Source organism: Diplotaxodon limnothrissa, linkage group LG9 (genome assembly GCF_057381915.1).
Source record: "Diplotaxodon limnothrissa isolate DT_005_m linkage group LG9, D_limnothrissa_male_GT1.1, whole genome shotgun sequence".
Taxonomy (NCBI): Eukaryota; Metazoa; Chordata; class Actinopteri; order Cichliformes; family Cichlidae; genus Diplotaxodon; species Diplotaxodon limnothrissa.
This window is the reverse complement of record NC_140604.1, coordinates 27,021,447-27,035,808: the sequence shown is the minus strand read 5'-3', so window position 1 is coordinate 27,035,808 and position 14,362 is coordinate 27,021,447. Positions and strand designations below refer to the sequence as shown.

At 39.2% G+C, this 14,362-nt stretch overlaps 1 protein-coding gene across 2 annotated transcripts in view; it reads left to right on the top strand.

Moving 5' to 3' along the window:
• The first annotated feature begins 454 nt into the window (after positions 1 to 454).
• Positions 455 to 14,362, top strand: part of stau2 (staufen double-stranded RNA binding protein 2) — a 109,268-nt gene continuing 95,360 nt past the window's right edge. For both annotated transcript variants that reach the window (XM_085362417.1, XM_085362415.1), the window contains exons 1-5: positions 455 to 510; positions 2,136 to 2,343; positions 3,785 to 3,915; positions 4,174 to 4,333; positions 6,770 to 6,905. In XM_085362417.1, coding sequence (XP_085218543.1) covers positions 2,145 to 2,343; positions 3,785 to 3,915; positions 4,174 to 4,333; positions 6,770 to 6,905 — 626 coding nt within the window. In that variant the 5' untranslated portion in view covers positions 455 to 510; positions 2,136 to 2,144. The remainder of the gene's footprint in view (positions 511 to 2,135; positions 2,344 to 3,784; positions 3,916 to 4,173; positions 4,334 to 6,769; positions 6,906 to 14,362) is intronic.

Genomic DNA, 14,362 nt, shown 5'->3' with positions numbered 1-14,362 from the left:
AGAAAATTCCCAATGGATGGTTGGGGAAATATTCCAAGTAAAACTATATTTTATAGCATTAGCACAAAACCTTAAGTTTCACTGAAACACGGACCTGTAAAATGGAAAACTTACGAATAAGACTAAAAATCCATTTGGTGATACAAATGTGCACAAAACAACTTTGGAAATATTAATTTTGTTTCTGAATCAAAAGTTACACTGTGGGATCCGAGGAAGCGCACCAGGACTGAACCATCCTTACCGCGGCGGGGGTGGCTTCATTCAAAATTCACCTCAAACTCCACTCATAGTACGTTAGCGATATGCGATATGCAGCCACAACAAGGTTAGCTAAACACAAGCTTTATGCGTGAAATATTACATGGATACGTCATGTTGAGTCCAGTGACACGTATTTTCATTTCTTTTTTTACCCAGGCAAATAAGGTGGTCGGTTCCTCTTCCATCCAGTTCTCTTTAGTGTTTGCCAATGTTGGAGGTGTAACTGGGGTCTGGCCCTGGATAAAGGTAAAAAAATGTCCTGAAATATTTTTCCCATAGTTGTCGGATACTCTGTGGATTATTTGCCACGTTGTCGCCAACTCGTATATGATATCAGGGTTGACTGAAAATCCCCAGAATTTCGAGAAGGATGGGGCGGTTTGGAGATGCTAGCAAGAAGGGTGCTCGGCCGATCAGCCATGATGAGCTTTAACCGGCTAAAGTATCGCAACTGGGGGTGGCTAGATAGGATTTATTCATCTGGGGAAACCATAAAGGCATATTCATGACAGCATGCATGCTTGCCTATTCTGTCTGCGTGTTTTTAGGAGCTGACATTGGGAAGAAACGGCGTATATCTTGTTGGCAACGTTAGCTTCCTGCTAAGCTGGACACAGTAATAAATGTTCAGGGGTTGCAGACAGCACTGAAGCTCTGCCAGTCAACCCCAACGTAACACAACCCCCATGTTCAACTTGCAGTGAAAGACAGCCGTGCAAACAGGCAGCTGTTTGCCGCTGTATTTGTGCGTGTTGCTGTGAGAGCGTAAAAAGAAAAGCAAGAGGGACTATCACCACAAGTACCCCACGGGCAGGCATGATGCACCTACGAATTAAACAGGAATAACTTCATGACATGCAATGAATAAAAGTCATATTACAGTAAGAGATACATCAGTTGTGGTGCATTTAAACCTTATTAGCTATTTTCTGACCGTGCAAACTTGGCTGATGTTTACACCAGTTCAAACATGGTCCCTAAACAATACAGAGAAGTGACACCTGCAAAATCAGATATGCAATATTTAAAAACCTGAATGTGCCATATTCAAAGCTAGCATTTCATGCAGTCCAAGGGATGACACTGAATTTCTCCAAAACTCCAGGGGTTCAGCTCAGCTTTGACCTTTTGTTTTGACCTCTGTGGGGATGCTCAAAGTATTTCCTTCATTTCCGATCACTGTCTGCCACTTATTTGTGTGACTCAAAAGTGGGAGCCATTTTGGAGCAATTGTTTTTTATCTTAGAGACTTTTTTATCACCTTAATCATGATTTTGTTTTAGACAAAAACACACAGTAGCATATATGCTTATGTTACTTAAATTACACAGTCACAGCCTGTGTACTGTGTCTAACTGCATTCTGCTAAATATTGCATGCATATTTTAAGAGATAAATAAATACTACAATTCATTCTGCTGTTTGATATTTGTTGACCCTTATTTGTTTGATAATGGGCTGTGTCCCTCAAAATGTGGTTTAATATAGATTGCATTGTTCAGGCTACAACCAGCGGATTCCTCCTTTTTGCCAGGGAGTTTTTTCAGCCGTAACATGAGCAAAGCTCCTTCAAATAAAGGTTCATTGTCTGGGTGTATTAGCTGCCAGTGGATCAGAATGTGAGATAGGCCTAGGGCTGTTCAGTTTGAAGTCTGTTCTCCAGGCTTAGCCCAGAGAAATCTGTCAAATGACATTTAGCTTTAAACTGTGCATGTGCATTTGTGCTCAGATTCACAGATGCTTAATGCAGTATTGTGTACTGCTAGTGAATGAATATTGATTTTCTTTTATTTTTAAACTACTCAGTAGTTATAATTACAGTGTAGTAAGTGTATTTCTAACAAAAGCTTTCAAATTTGTTCTGCTTTCAGGAATAGAGCATGGCTCAAGTGAAAGTACAGACCTCAGCGCCCCTGGCTGGTCCTGGCCTCTCCCCTGGAGTCCCTCCAACGGCCATGGCCAGTCAAGGATCCCTGGGTCTGCAGCCCTCCGTCAATGGCACAGGCCCGGCCCCCACACCCGCCTGCCCTGCTCCTGCAGTCGGATATGGGGACGCCCCTGTGTCTGCCACACCGCCAGGTAGAATTTCCCCCAAGTTTGTCTTTAGGGGAAATTAGTTATTATTTTGCATCATGTGTGGAGTTGCTACTTATCTATGAAAACTAAAAACTGTTACAGTAGGTTAACAATTTTGCAAATAAAATACCATCACCCACGGCAGTGGTTGATATTTAACTGCTTATCTGTAAAATTGTGTTATTAAATTTCTGCTTATTCAAAAAATAGAGTGTTGAAGGGCTAAAATATTTGATTCCTGGTTTCACTCTTGCAACAGGGGGCAATGTGATTTAAAAAAAACTACACATACGCACACAAACAAAAACACTGACTATTGGCTTTCCATGGCCAGTACATGCTCAGCGATCAATAGTTTCTGTGATTTCCAACAAACGATGGACTACATTTCATTAGTGTTTTCATTTTGGGGGATGATTCAGTGAGTTATTCTGTGAAAATTTCATAACCTCAGTCATAATATATTATGACTCTATAATACTGGTATAGATTTAAGACCTTAACAATGATTCATACAGACAACTGTGTGCATGATGAAGGTTATAGTTGTACCCAAGTCTACAATACAATGTGTGTGTTTGCATAGTTATTGTATAATAAAAAATTGACTTTAGGCAATTAGGTAACTGGCCTAAAGGGCTCTATCTCATGTTCCTTTTACTGCTCATTATTTCTCATGACCTAACCTAAATTCAGAAACGTTTCGGTACCACTGCTTCTTTAATAATGATTTAGGAAGTGAATTTCTGCCAACACTTCCTGTCATATGTTAGCTATAATAATAATAATAATAATAATAATAGATTGCATTTATATAACACTTTTCGAGACCCTCAAAGCGCTTTACAATTCCACTATTCATTCACTCTCACATTCACACACTGGTGGAGGCAAGCTACAGTTGTAGCCACAGCTGCCCTGGGGCAGACTGACAGAAGCGAGGCTGCCATATCACGCCATCGGCCCCTCTGGCCAACAGAGGGGTAGGTGAAGTATCTTGCCCAAGGGCACAATGACCGAGACTGTCCGAGCCGGGGCTCAAACCGGCAACCTTCCGATTACGAGACGAACTGCCAACTCTTGAGCCACGATTGCTGCACTATAAGCCAGTAGCTCACGGACTGACCACAACACGAAGGAAAAAACACTTTACAATATTGTCCTATAAACAGATTCATTTATTAGTTATTTATTAAGTGCTTGTTTACTGATTTTTCCCCTTAATTACATATAAAAATAAAACAAGTTTGCATTTTATTTGCAAGTTAGAAGTGTTCCAGTGGCTGTATCCGCTGCTAATATCTCATCCCTTGTCACTCAGTGGAAGTATCCAATTCTTATATTAAAAAATGATACTTGTTCATGAATATAGGTGGAAGAAGATGGATAGATGAGTGCTTTAGTTACCATGTTTTTAAATATGTCGTCTTCTGATATGATTTAGGCCCGCCCCAGGAGAACATGGCAAACCCTAAAGAGAAAACTCCAATGTGTTTGGTGAATGAGTTAGCCCGTTTCAACAGGATCCAACCACAGTACAAGCTCCTCAATGAGAGAGGCCCTGCACACGCTAAGGTAAAAAAAAAGTTTTTCAGATGTAGCGTTATCATGTCAATATGGAATAATATTTAATAAATCTCAGGAGGTAGTTCAGTGTAATTCTTGTTTTGACACACATCCACATGTGCTAAATAAATAAAGCATTTGCACTTTTTGTAATTAGTAATTAGTTATTGGCTGTGCTGAGAGCACCGAACTCCTGCCAAAAGTTCTGTAACAAGGATATTGATAAAAATGTTGGGTAATGTCTTCCTCTCTGGGTGTCACTTCCAGATCTTCACCGTGCAGCTGACTCTTGGGGAGCAGGTGTGGGAGGCAGAGGGCACCAGTATTAAAAAGGCGCAACACTCCACAGCTGCCAAAGCACTGGCTGAGAGTGTCCTTCCCAGGCCAGCGCCCCGCTCCCCTAAAGCTGACATCAACAGTAACCCAGGTACTGCAGCCACAACTGAATTTCTTTTAACTGTTAAAAAAGCAAGTGGCTGGGAAGGATTACCATGAATTGCACCTTTTACTGTTTCTATGGCTATGCATGTGATAGCTGCTATAGTTTCAAGAAGAATGTTTGAACCATTTGGAAAAAGCTGCAAAACAAGTTGATGCTTGGTTATAATCTGCTAAACTCTTAAAAATGGAGGTGTCTTTTTTTTACAGGAAAAATAGACAGCACTCTATTCATATATTATTAGGTATTAAATTAATAATTAACACTGTATGTCTTATAGAAGAACTTAAATGTTAACTTGGGCTGTGGCTCAGCTGTAGCAGCAGAAAGAAGATATTGCCTTTAGATCCAGGGAGAATGAGGCCGCCAAGAAGGAGGTACTTTTACTCCCTGTTCATTAACTAAGAGTGTCAAGATTTCTCAAATCTTTGAGGGCAACAAAGCAGGTTTTCATCCTCCAAAAGTTTTACAGTATTTTTTAACCTTGTTGTAAGGAGGAATTTTTCTCAAGCTAAGCTTGTTTCTTTGGTCCACTGTTATCCTAAAGCACAATCCGGGCCTATCTTAAAGTTAGTTGCTAGCACTATGTCTAACATTTAAAAGCTTAACCTCTTCATTGATACTGTTTGAAGTTGGAATCATAGACCAGCAAATATTAAAGCTATACATTCTTCTTTTTTTTTGCTTCTTACTTACTTCTTAGGATTATTGAGAGGCTGGAGCGTATCTGGGCTGTTGAAAGGTGAAAGACAGAGATAGACAGTCACACACACACTTGTAACAAATTTAGAATCACCGGTTAACCAAACAAGCATGTCTTAAGACTATGGGAGGAAGCCAGAGTACCCAGAGACAACCCACGCAGGCATAGTCACTACCATGCTTCCTGGAATATGCGCCAATAATCAAAAAGTTAAGAGTGTAACAGAGTGAAGATCAGATAAAAGGACACATTTTTTTCATCTTTTCTTCATTGGACTTACTGGCAGTTTAAAAGGCTGTAGTGAGTCACTGACTTGTGATGCTAGTGATACATGGATAAAAAGGTTAGGGTCCACATCCTGTGGACAAGAGTATCCAATGGAATAAATGGCAAATAAACAATGAATGAACTTGATAAAGCTGCTGCAGGGTCAGGTCTTGGGATTATACACTCCACTTTACTGTCAAACTGTTAAAATACTTCAGTGGAACAGAGCCATTGTCAAGAATAGGTCACCATATTAAAGTCTGGTCACCATATGAAACATCTTGTTGTAATTGTTCCATCTATTTTTACTGGTCATGGTAAAATCACTCCCTAGTTTCCACGTAGGAGATGAAAGACAAAATCTACAGTCATCTGTCTGTGCAAACATAAATTTTGCATTTCATCTGACATAATATTAGACTCCAGCAGTTTACCCTAGATATTTGCAGACACGAATCAATCCTGTGCTTTTTTTATGGCAGTTTGCTGTGAACAAGATCTAAAATTACGACAGCACTGTGAACATTTTTCAGTTTTTTAACCTGTTTACCAGAAGCAGTTTCATTTTCTTGCAGATGGTTAAAACCAAGTTTGTGCTGTTCATTTCTGTGTGCACACATCTGCAGGAATTTATAGTTAGCATTAAAACCCATGCATTTACACTTCTAGTAGCTCGCCTTGTCTCATCCTCCTAAAATTGGAAACAATGTTTAGATTTTTTTAATTGAAACTCACTAATGTTCATTCATTTTAAAGTCTGGTGTTAAAATAAAAGTATGGATTGGATGTTAGCACACTGGATAGAGCTAAAAAGTCCATTTACAGAGGAAGTTAATTTATACCTGTCTGTACAATCATGAATTTAAAGTGCAATGCATTTATGTACTTAGGGGGCATTTTGGTTTTTCATCTGAGTGACTTTTCTTCCCAGCATTGCTGCCAAGCAACTGGGAATATTCAGATAATTGATGTTCAAGGAAACAACAAAAAACAGTATAAAGTGTCTCAGTAAAACCTAGGAACAGGCTTACAGTTTATCACTAGCCAAATTAATACCACTAGTCTGGACTTACCTCCCTTGCCCTCTGCGACTTTGTAGTGGTAAAAGGCCTCAAAGCCAGGCTTTTAATGGGATTAAGAAAGTCCAAAAAATCCTGTGATAAATTATGCAACATCACTGAGAAGTGGTGGTATTAGTGGTGCATGCATCCTGAGGGTACTTTTTACTTAGAATGCAGTTTCACGTGGCAAATGTTAGGCTGCACAGTGCAGCTTTCTGCCTGTGTGCCTTTTCTAGAAAATATTTTGTTTCCATCTTTTTAGACTGCTTGGACCATTTTAAGCCATTTTGTTTGCTGCTGCCAGAAAAAGAAGTTCACATCAGTGTTTTTAAAAACCTCCCTGTCTTGGTTTTAATCTTTTCCGTGCTTGCATCTGCAATCTCACTCACACAGGCAGTATAACACCCACAGTTGAGCTGAATGGTCTGGCCATGAAGAGAGGGGAGCCGGCTATCTACAGGCCTTTGGATCCCAAGCCGATGCCCAACTACAGAGCCAATTATAACTTCAGAGGGATGTTTAACCAAAGGTGAGCTCCCAAAAATGAATGATTTGATTGGCTCAGCTGTTATTCATTTTAGTTTCAAAGCTACTTGCTGATTGGTTTATTGTTCAACCTTTAAGGGTGGGGGAAAATTATTCATGACAAGATGAGCTTCTTTTTTTTTAAGTAAAGTCTTTTATACTCACCTTTCGACCTGGAACCCCAACCAAAGTTAGATTTAGGTTTTCTTTGTTTTACCATCACTGCTGCATTGTTTGTAACAACAGCACATGCTTGCTGATTCTAATGCAACAGCACATGCTTTATCCAACCACCAAGATTAGCATTTCTCTTTGTTGTGGGTGTCGATAATCTGCGGTAATATACAAAGGAAGAGAGGGTCTTTGACATTCATCTGACTTGGTGTGGACATGGTCTTGATAAATTTTAGATGATGTTTCTTTGATCCCAACTGGCTTAAATGTGTGTCAGGCATGGCTCTCCGCTCCATATGTTTTCTAAACTGATGAACGTGGTGCCCTCATGGGTTCCCTGTGCACTCTGTCTCTGTCAACTTTCTTTCGTTGTTTTTTCTGTGCTGGAGCCACCCGACCATTTCCTAAACTCTGTAAAAGTGCCACAGAGGTGCAATTAATGATCTCCTCTCCCCCAGGAGAGAAATGCTATGTAGGTCTGTGAATTTGCTGAGCTAATCCAGGTATACCCTGTTACTCCCAGTTAGGAAAACAATGGGAAATCTGTTTTCTGTTTTGGACAGTGCACAAATAGTTTGTTTGGCTTTTAGTTTTATCCCACAAGCGTATCTTCACAATTTTACTCAACTGTCAGCTTAGGATAAACATTACATTTAGTTATATTAATTAGTCTCCTAAATGCTATATTATTTTAAATACTGACATAGTTTGTGATTAAAACTTAACAGAAGTTGAGTTATGCGGCTCCAAAAAGTGCACTGTTCCTAATAAAGTTAGTATTCATCTAGGATTGTTTGACATACTTGGTGTTATTTTCAGGACACATTATAATCCCCTCAAGGTGGCAGTGTTTCCTCATGTAAAGTCCCATAACACTTCTTTCAAGGTGCCTAGTGAAGGCCTTAGATCCCATTTTGTAACCTGCAAGTTAGGAATGTGGTGAATTTATGAAAGCTTTTCTGTGTGTATGGGTTCAGTGTTGTAATCATAAGGATTTTAAATTAACATCTTCAATATTAAAGCACTAAGCAAAGTGAAATGTCATGAAGAAGAGATTTTTTTCCATCTATATTTTTGTTCATTAATGTTATTAGGTGCAGCATTCTGCCATCAGTTCTGCTGAGCGCAGTTTATTTTTTAAAAGATGTCAGTCAATCAGTTGCACTGTTGGGTAACAGAGTGTAGTCAGGAGACAGTCTAGCATCTGGCTTACATCTTCTACTATTTGATCCATGCAGGAGCAAACAGGGGTGAAAGATAAATGGGGTAGAGGAGAAAATCTGTTTTCCAGCATCTGTCTGTCAATGTCATATGTCACAGTGTGGAGACAGGCAGTATCTATTCCTCATGACCTGTTTTGTTTTCTTATGGCACTGTGTAAAGGAAGCAGAAAGGGGGTTGGAGGACGTGTGTGTCTCAAACAGAAGTGACATAAGAAAGACATTTATTATTCCAAGGTCATTATGTTTCCATGAGGTCTCTTTCTTTCAGTGTAGTCAAGCCCCGATTAATGATAGTAAGACCTTCTGAATATGAATTCTCTTACTTAGATGACTAACTATGTGGCAGAGTGACAGGCCATATCCACAATCGGTCACCTTAATGATGGTGCAGGGAAACGAAGGTTTCCTCATGCCCATGCCCTTACCTATTGATGAATAAGAGTGATCCAAAGTCATGTTGATGGAAAATCTGACCATTAAAAGGGCAGTCTGGCTATGATCTATCAGCGCGCTAATCACCGCCCAGACCAGTATTGATTCATTCAGAAAGTGCCCTGATGAGAAAATACAGCGATAATATGAAATGTACATTTATCAGAGTCTTAATGAATCTTATTTATGGCGAAGGACTTATGCATAATTCTTTCCCATCCAAGTCCATCTTTAAATCAGTGATTCATCTCTGCTATCATCCAGACGTGACCACACCATTGAACAACAGTGATCAGCTCTCTCAGTCAGTTACTGAGCTGCTATGAAACATGTGTGGAAATTTAGCCTGAGTGATTATGAAAAAAAATGATCACAGAATCGGAAAATATTTGTGTTATCATGAAATCTGGTTACATCAACCGTTTTCACGGACAACCCCTGTGTTATCATTGGAACACCTGATTCCAATGAGTCATACTGCGCTCCTCCAGTTTATCCACGACGCTCCCAGCTTTCCTCCTGCTGCTCTGATCTCAGGGGGGCGGGGCGCCTGCATCCTGCATTCTGTCAGAGTTGGAATTTGGATAGGACTTTCCCTGTTAGAGCAAAGCTTAGCGGCCTGAAGCCGCCTACCTCCTCCCAGTCCTCATTTGGTTATGACACCAACATCATGTCTGTTGGAAGAACAGTGGGCTGAAATACTGGGGGTGCTTTGCACTGTGACATTTCCTCCTGTGATGATGTTCAGATACTACGCTGGCCATTACTGCTTTCTCTGTAGGAAACTGAGAGGAAGAGTGACTCACCTTTACTGCTGAAAATTCAGTGCCTGTTTTATATTATATTGGCCAGTCTGCTGTATGTAGGAAAATAAGTAAAGACCCAATTTGCTTTGGTTTGTAAAGCATTTTTAGATCAACTGTGAGAAACATTACTGTTTATTAAATCTCTACTTGTATTGAGAAACCCACAGATACGTTTTAGTGGCCTCTAGCTCATTGGATGGATGTAGTGGTTCGATGTCATTGCTCCTACTGACCTTGGTTCCAGTCACAGCAGGCACTTGTTTTCAGTGGAATAACTTTGATAAATCCACTACATTTTATCCATTTTGCAGTTAGTGAGCATTGAACATAGAGCATTTAGCAGATAAAAGGGGGCTTGAATAATACTGAGCCTACACTGAGGGTTAAATGGGATGTCTCGTGTGTTTGGTTTCAGGGTTGAGTACATGGGTGCACATCAGCAATAATTACAGGGAATGCTTTTACACATAAAGGCCTGCTTTGAATATATTGGTGGACTTATGATAAAAATAATTTGAAATAGTGTTATACAATACATAAAATTACATGAAATCAGGAAGGGCAGAATATTTATATTCACTATTAATGCCACTGGGTTATTTGTACCAGTGTCCCCCTTTGAATAGTCCCGCAGAGAGTTCACTTATAGCTCAAATACCCCAACTAAACTAATGAACTATTTATCAGGGCAAAACAAAAAAAGAAAAAAAAACAATTAAGTGAAAATTCTTTACATTCATAAATCATCCAAATAATTTTTATGGTATAATAAAATCCATTTTCATTTTTAATAGGCTGCTTGCTGCTGTGCTTTGTTAGTCACTTTGATGATTAGAGAGGTTACATCTGCATGTTGTTTTTGAAACGCCTCCCTGTACACAATGATGCCACTGCTAAGATGATCTGCGTGGGAGCATAAACAAAAAAGACGAACTCACGGTGAATTAAAAACTCATCCTCAGGATGGTTGCTATAAAAAGATGGTTTATTCTGTGATGCTTTGTATGACGCTAACCTCTTTCGGGTAAAAAGAGTACATCTTCGAGTGTTATTTACTGTTCTTGTTCTTTATGCTGTAAGAACAGTAAGAATGCTGTTGTTCTCACTGTTCTTGATCAGTTGTACCTCCATGTCCACAATTTATTATAAGTAGACTACAGTACTTGAACATATTTAAAATGTATGCAAAACTTTAGCTTTGGAGGTGCTCATATGGATCCTGCTGCTGTATGATGCTTAAAGGTATGTAATTAACACAGAAGAAAGACTCCTACAAACAACTGGAGGGAACAAATTTAACTTTAGGTCCTGTGAAAAATTACATTCAGGGTTTACAAATATATCAGGTATAATTTTATATTTTTTGGTCTATACACAGGCCTCAATAAATGCTGCATATTCCTCAATTGTTGAATGTCACATCATGTAAAGGGTTAATCGCCTTACAATTGTGCTCCAGACTTGGTCTGTAGCTGTATGGAAATGTCAGTGTAAAATCACTTTCATGTAAGAACTATAAGAAGAGACAGTTGCAATGGAAGGATATTTGAGTACCCTTCCCATGCCTTCAGGAAAACGGTATAACATCAAACAGCAATGACAGCAGCACAGACACAAAGGGCACACACAGACACACAGGTGTACTTTGTCATCTACATTTCTAATTGGGACAACCTGTTCCATTGAAAAGGCAAATCTGCCCATGAGCGCTTTTTTATATTCAACATTTCATGTCATCTCCTCTACTGTGGAGGTATTAGATATCCTCCGAGGTTCCCTTTGCACACACAGTCATCTTTTTTTCACTCACTTTCTCCCACTCAGGTTTATTTTTCTGTAGTGCTCTCTGGCCAATTGGGCTTTGTAGTCTCAAACGGCCTAATCGGGACACTGTGTGCTCTTTTGTCCAGTAAGGCATTACAGATACAGTTTTCTTGCCCATCCAAACCCCCCAAGGTAAACTTCAGAGGAGTTACTCCTATTGCATTATTCCTTAAAAATTTTCCACATATTCGTGTGTGTCTCTAAATCATAAATTACATAAGTAGATAAATTAACATTGGCGGAAATCCAGTCTAAAGGATAACATGTCTTAATTGCACAAATGGGTGTAAACTCATAAAGCAGTGTTTTATTGAAGAGACTGGGGGTGGAGGAGTGAAATACAGATCCAACATAAACAAATGCTTGGAATGATTTGTGCTCAGCAGACTCACTGACAAAGAAGTCTGGGCTCTCCTTTCATCTCCTCTCTTCTGAGTGGATTTTCTTGTTTGTGTATCCCTGTGTGTCCTCCTCTCCTCCTTTTCTTCCTTGATGCATTGAATTTAAAAATGGAACTGAGGCCATGATGTACAAAGTAGGCTAAATCAGTGGAATCACCTTTCATAATGCTGCCTTTTAGGATGTTTGTCAGGGGGAGTCAGAGGACTAAATAGGCATTTTTACAAAGAACTGACGTCTGTGCATTTTTCGCAAAAATAACACTTGAATCTCTTCTCAAGAAATTGTGCACTTTGCTGCAGCGCTCAAAGCGATTAGCCTTACCTCCTTAGTTGCTGTGCAATATCAGTACTTTGCAGTAAACATCTGTCAAGAGGAATGGTTGACGTTCCTGGCTGTTTGCTGAGTAATTTGGATCGCTCTTTATTTAGGGCATTAGACACCAGAACCACATAACACGCATCATAACATCTGCACCCATTGTTGGCATGGTTCATCACGGGTTAATGCACATCAGCTCATAGGGACACATTACTGTCCTACTTTCTGGTGCTGCAGAGTATTAACAGCAGCAATTTCATTATGTTCACCCATTATGTCTGTAAATTGGAGTGCACCTAGTGTAGTCTCCAGAAAAACTCCTGTAGTTTTTTGTGATCTCATTTAGACTGTTAGATTATTTCTTAAACATTGCCACCAGGATACGGATTGGCAAATTGCACTTAAAGGTGTTATACCTGTAAGAAGTGTTTCAACTGTTTTGTAGATAGACATTTCCAGTTTAGTTTATAGTTCAGGGCTACACCCAGATGTTCTAACCTCAGTCGTTGTAGGCGGATAGGTTCCTGTTTCTGGGAAAACAGATTCAAAAGTTTTTTAAACCACATTTTGAACGAGGTCCACATCACAATCATCATTCTGCTGCAGTTGGATCCATCACTGGAAGATGTGACGAAGATTACAGAAATATCACAAATCTATTACAAATTTATCCTTGGTTTACTTTGAATTGAATAAAGCCAGCAGCAGACACACGGTTGAAATATGCATCTCCTCCTTTTTAGGAACTGTCATCTTGCATCATTATAATTTTCTTCAGAGCGTGCAAAGTCAAAACAGAGTTTGTTTTTTAAATGATTCTGCATTTCTTCTTTGGTGGTCCTACAAGTGGAATCATATCATCCAGTCTTTATTTTACATCCTGTACAGTAAGTAATTGACACTGTGTTTCTTTCTCAGCATAAGCAAACCACAGTTCAGCCAAAAAAAGAGGAAAAAACACTTTTAAGCACACATCAGCAGGATATTTGCTTGTTTAAACAGCTTTGTTCTCATCTGGTTGAAAGACTCAAAGAGCAGTAAGCAATAAAGAGAAATAAATAGTATTGCCTAGAACATTGCCTTTGTCGATAAATTAACTAGTTAGCCTGCTGCTAAATCACTAAATTTGCTATTTTTTATTTCTTTATTAGTTGTATAGTATGCAAATATTCATACATACTGTCTCCTATCTGATGCCTGGAGCACTCAATTAGAGTGCTTCATTAATTTTTAGATGCATTAAATGGCAAAAATTGTGCTGCATATTGCTTTAGAGATGTTGGTATAAAAATACAAAGTAAAAACTGTGACAGGCATAATGGCTGACACAGAAACCACATCGTAATAATCTGGCCATAAGAAATTCGTAGTATTTATTTTCAGAAAATGGCATGAGATTTTAACAAAGCAATTAGTTTTTCCCTTTTAATGACAATGAACATAAAACAGCAGGTCTCAAAGTAATATTCTTAATGAGGACAGAAGGCTCTGATTTTATGCTGATCCTCAGCCAGCCATTCCTCTCAGTCACCCAAGACTTAACAATTGGCACTAAAAGGGCACAGGGGCTAAGAACTGTTTCTTGCTATGTCACATAAATGCACAAGTGGTATAATTGGTTTGCGCACACTGGCACAGTCTTCTGTGCTTAAGAAGTCAGAATTATTCACGCGATGCCTGTTTTCAGTCAGATTATTAACGAATAGACTATTTTCCAGTGGTTGCTTTTATTACTAACCTAATGAAATCAAGCCTTGTTTTTTGTTTTACTCTAGCACATTAATATTTTTCCCTGGAGTATGCTACCTGTCAGTTTCGCTACTATAAATGATACTATCATGTATGGAAACAGTACTTAATGCACCACTGCAGCTCAGCAATAGAGCGGGCAGGACCTACACACATCTGTGATGGGAGTACAAGGAGGGCACCAAGACAGCACGCTGATTACAGAGCATGCACAAAGAGAGCTTTAATCTCTTGTAGAAAATGAAAACCACAACAGTAAAAACAATGAACACTGTCATTTTTGACAATTTAATTAAAATAAGTCATGAAAGCTTTGGTTTATGCACAGCGCCTGTTCGTTATTCCAGATTAATATCTTCTGTCCTTAAAGTCGGTGATTTGAGTTGTCCATAAGAGACACCAGCTGTCTGCAGTACAAAGACACAGCCATGCATTACACTGGAGGAATATGAGGGAGGAAATAGATTGCTCCCATGGTGAGCTTTAATGAAAATCTACAGAATGTAAGGTTTAGTTATATTAAATCTCTGATT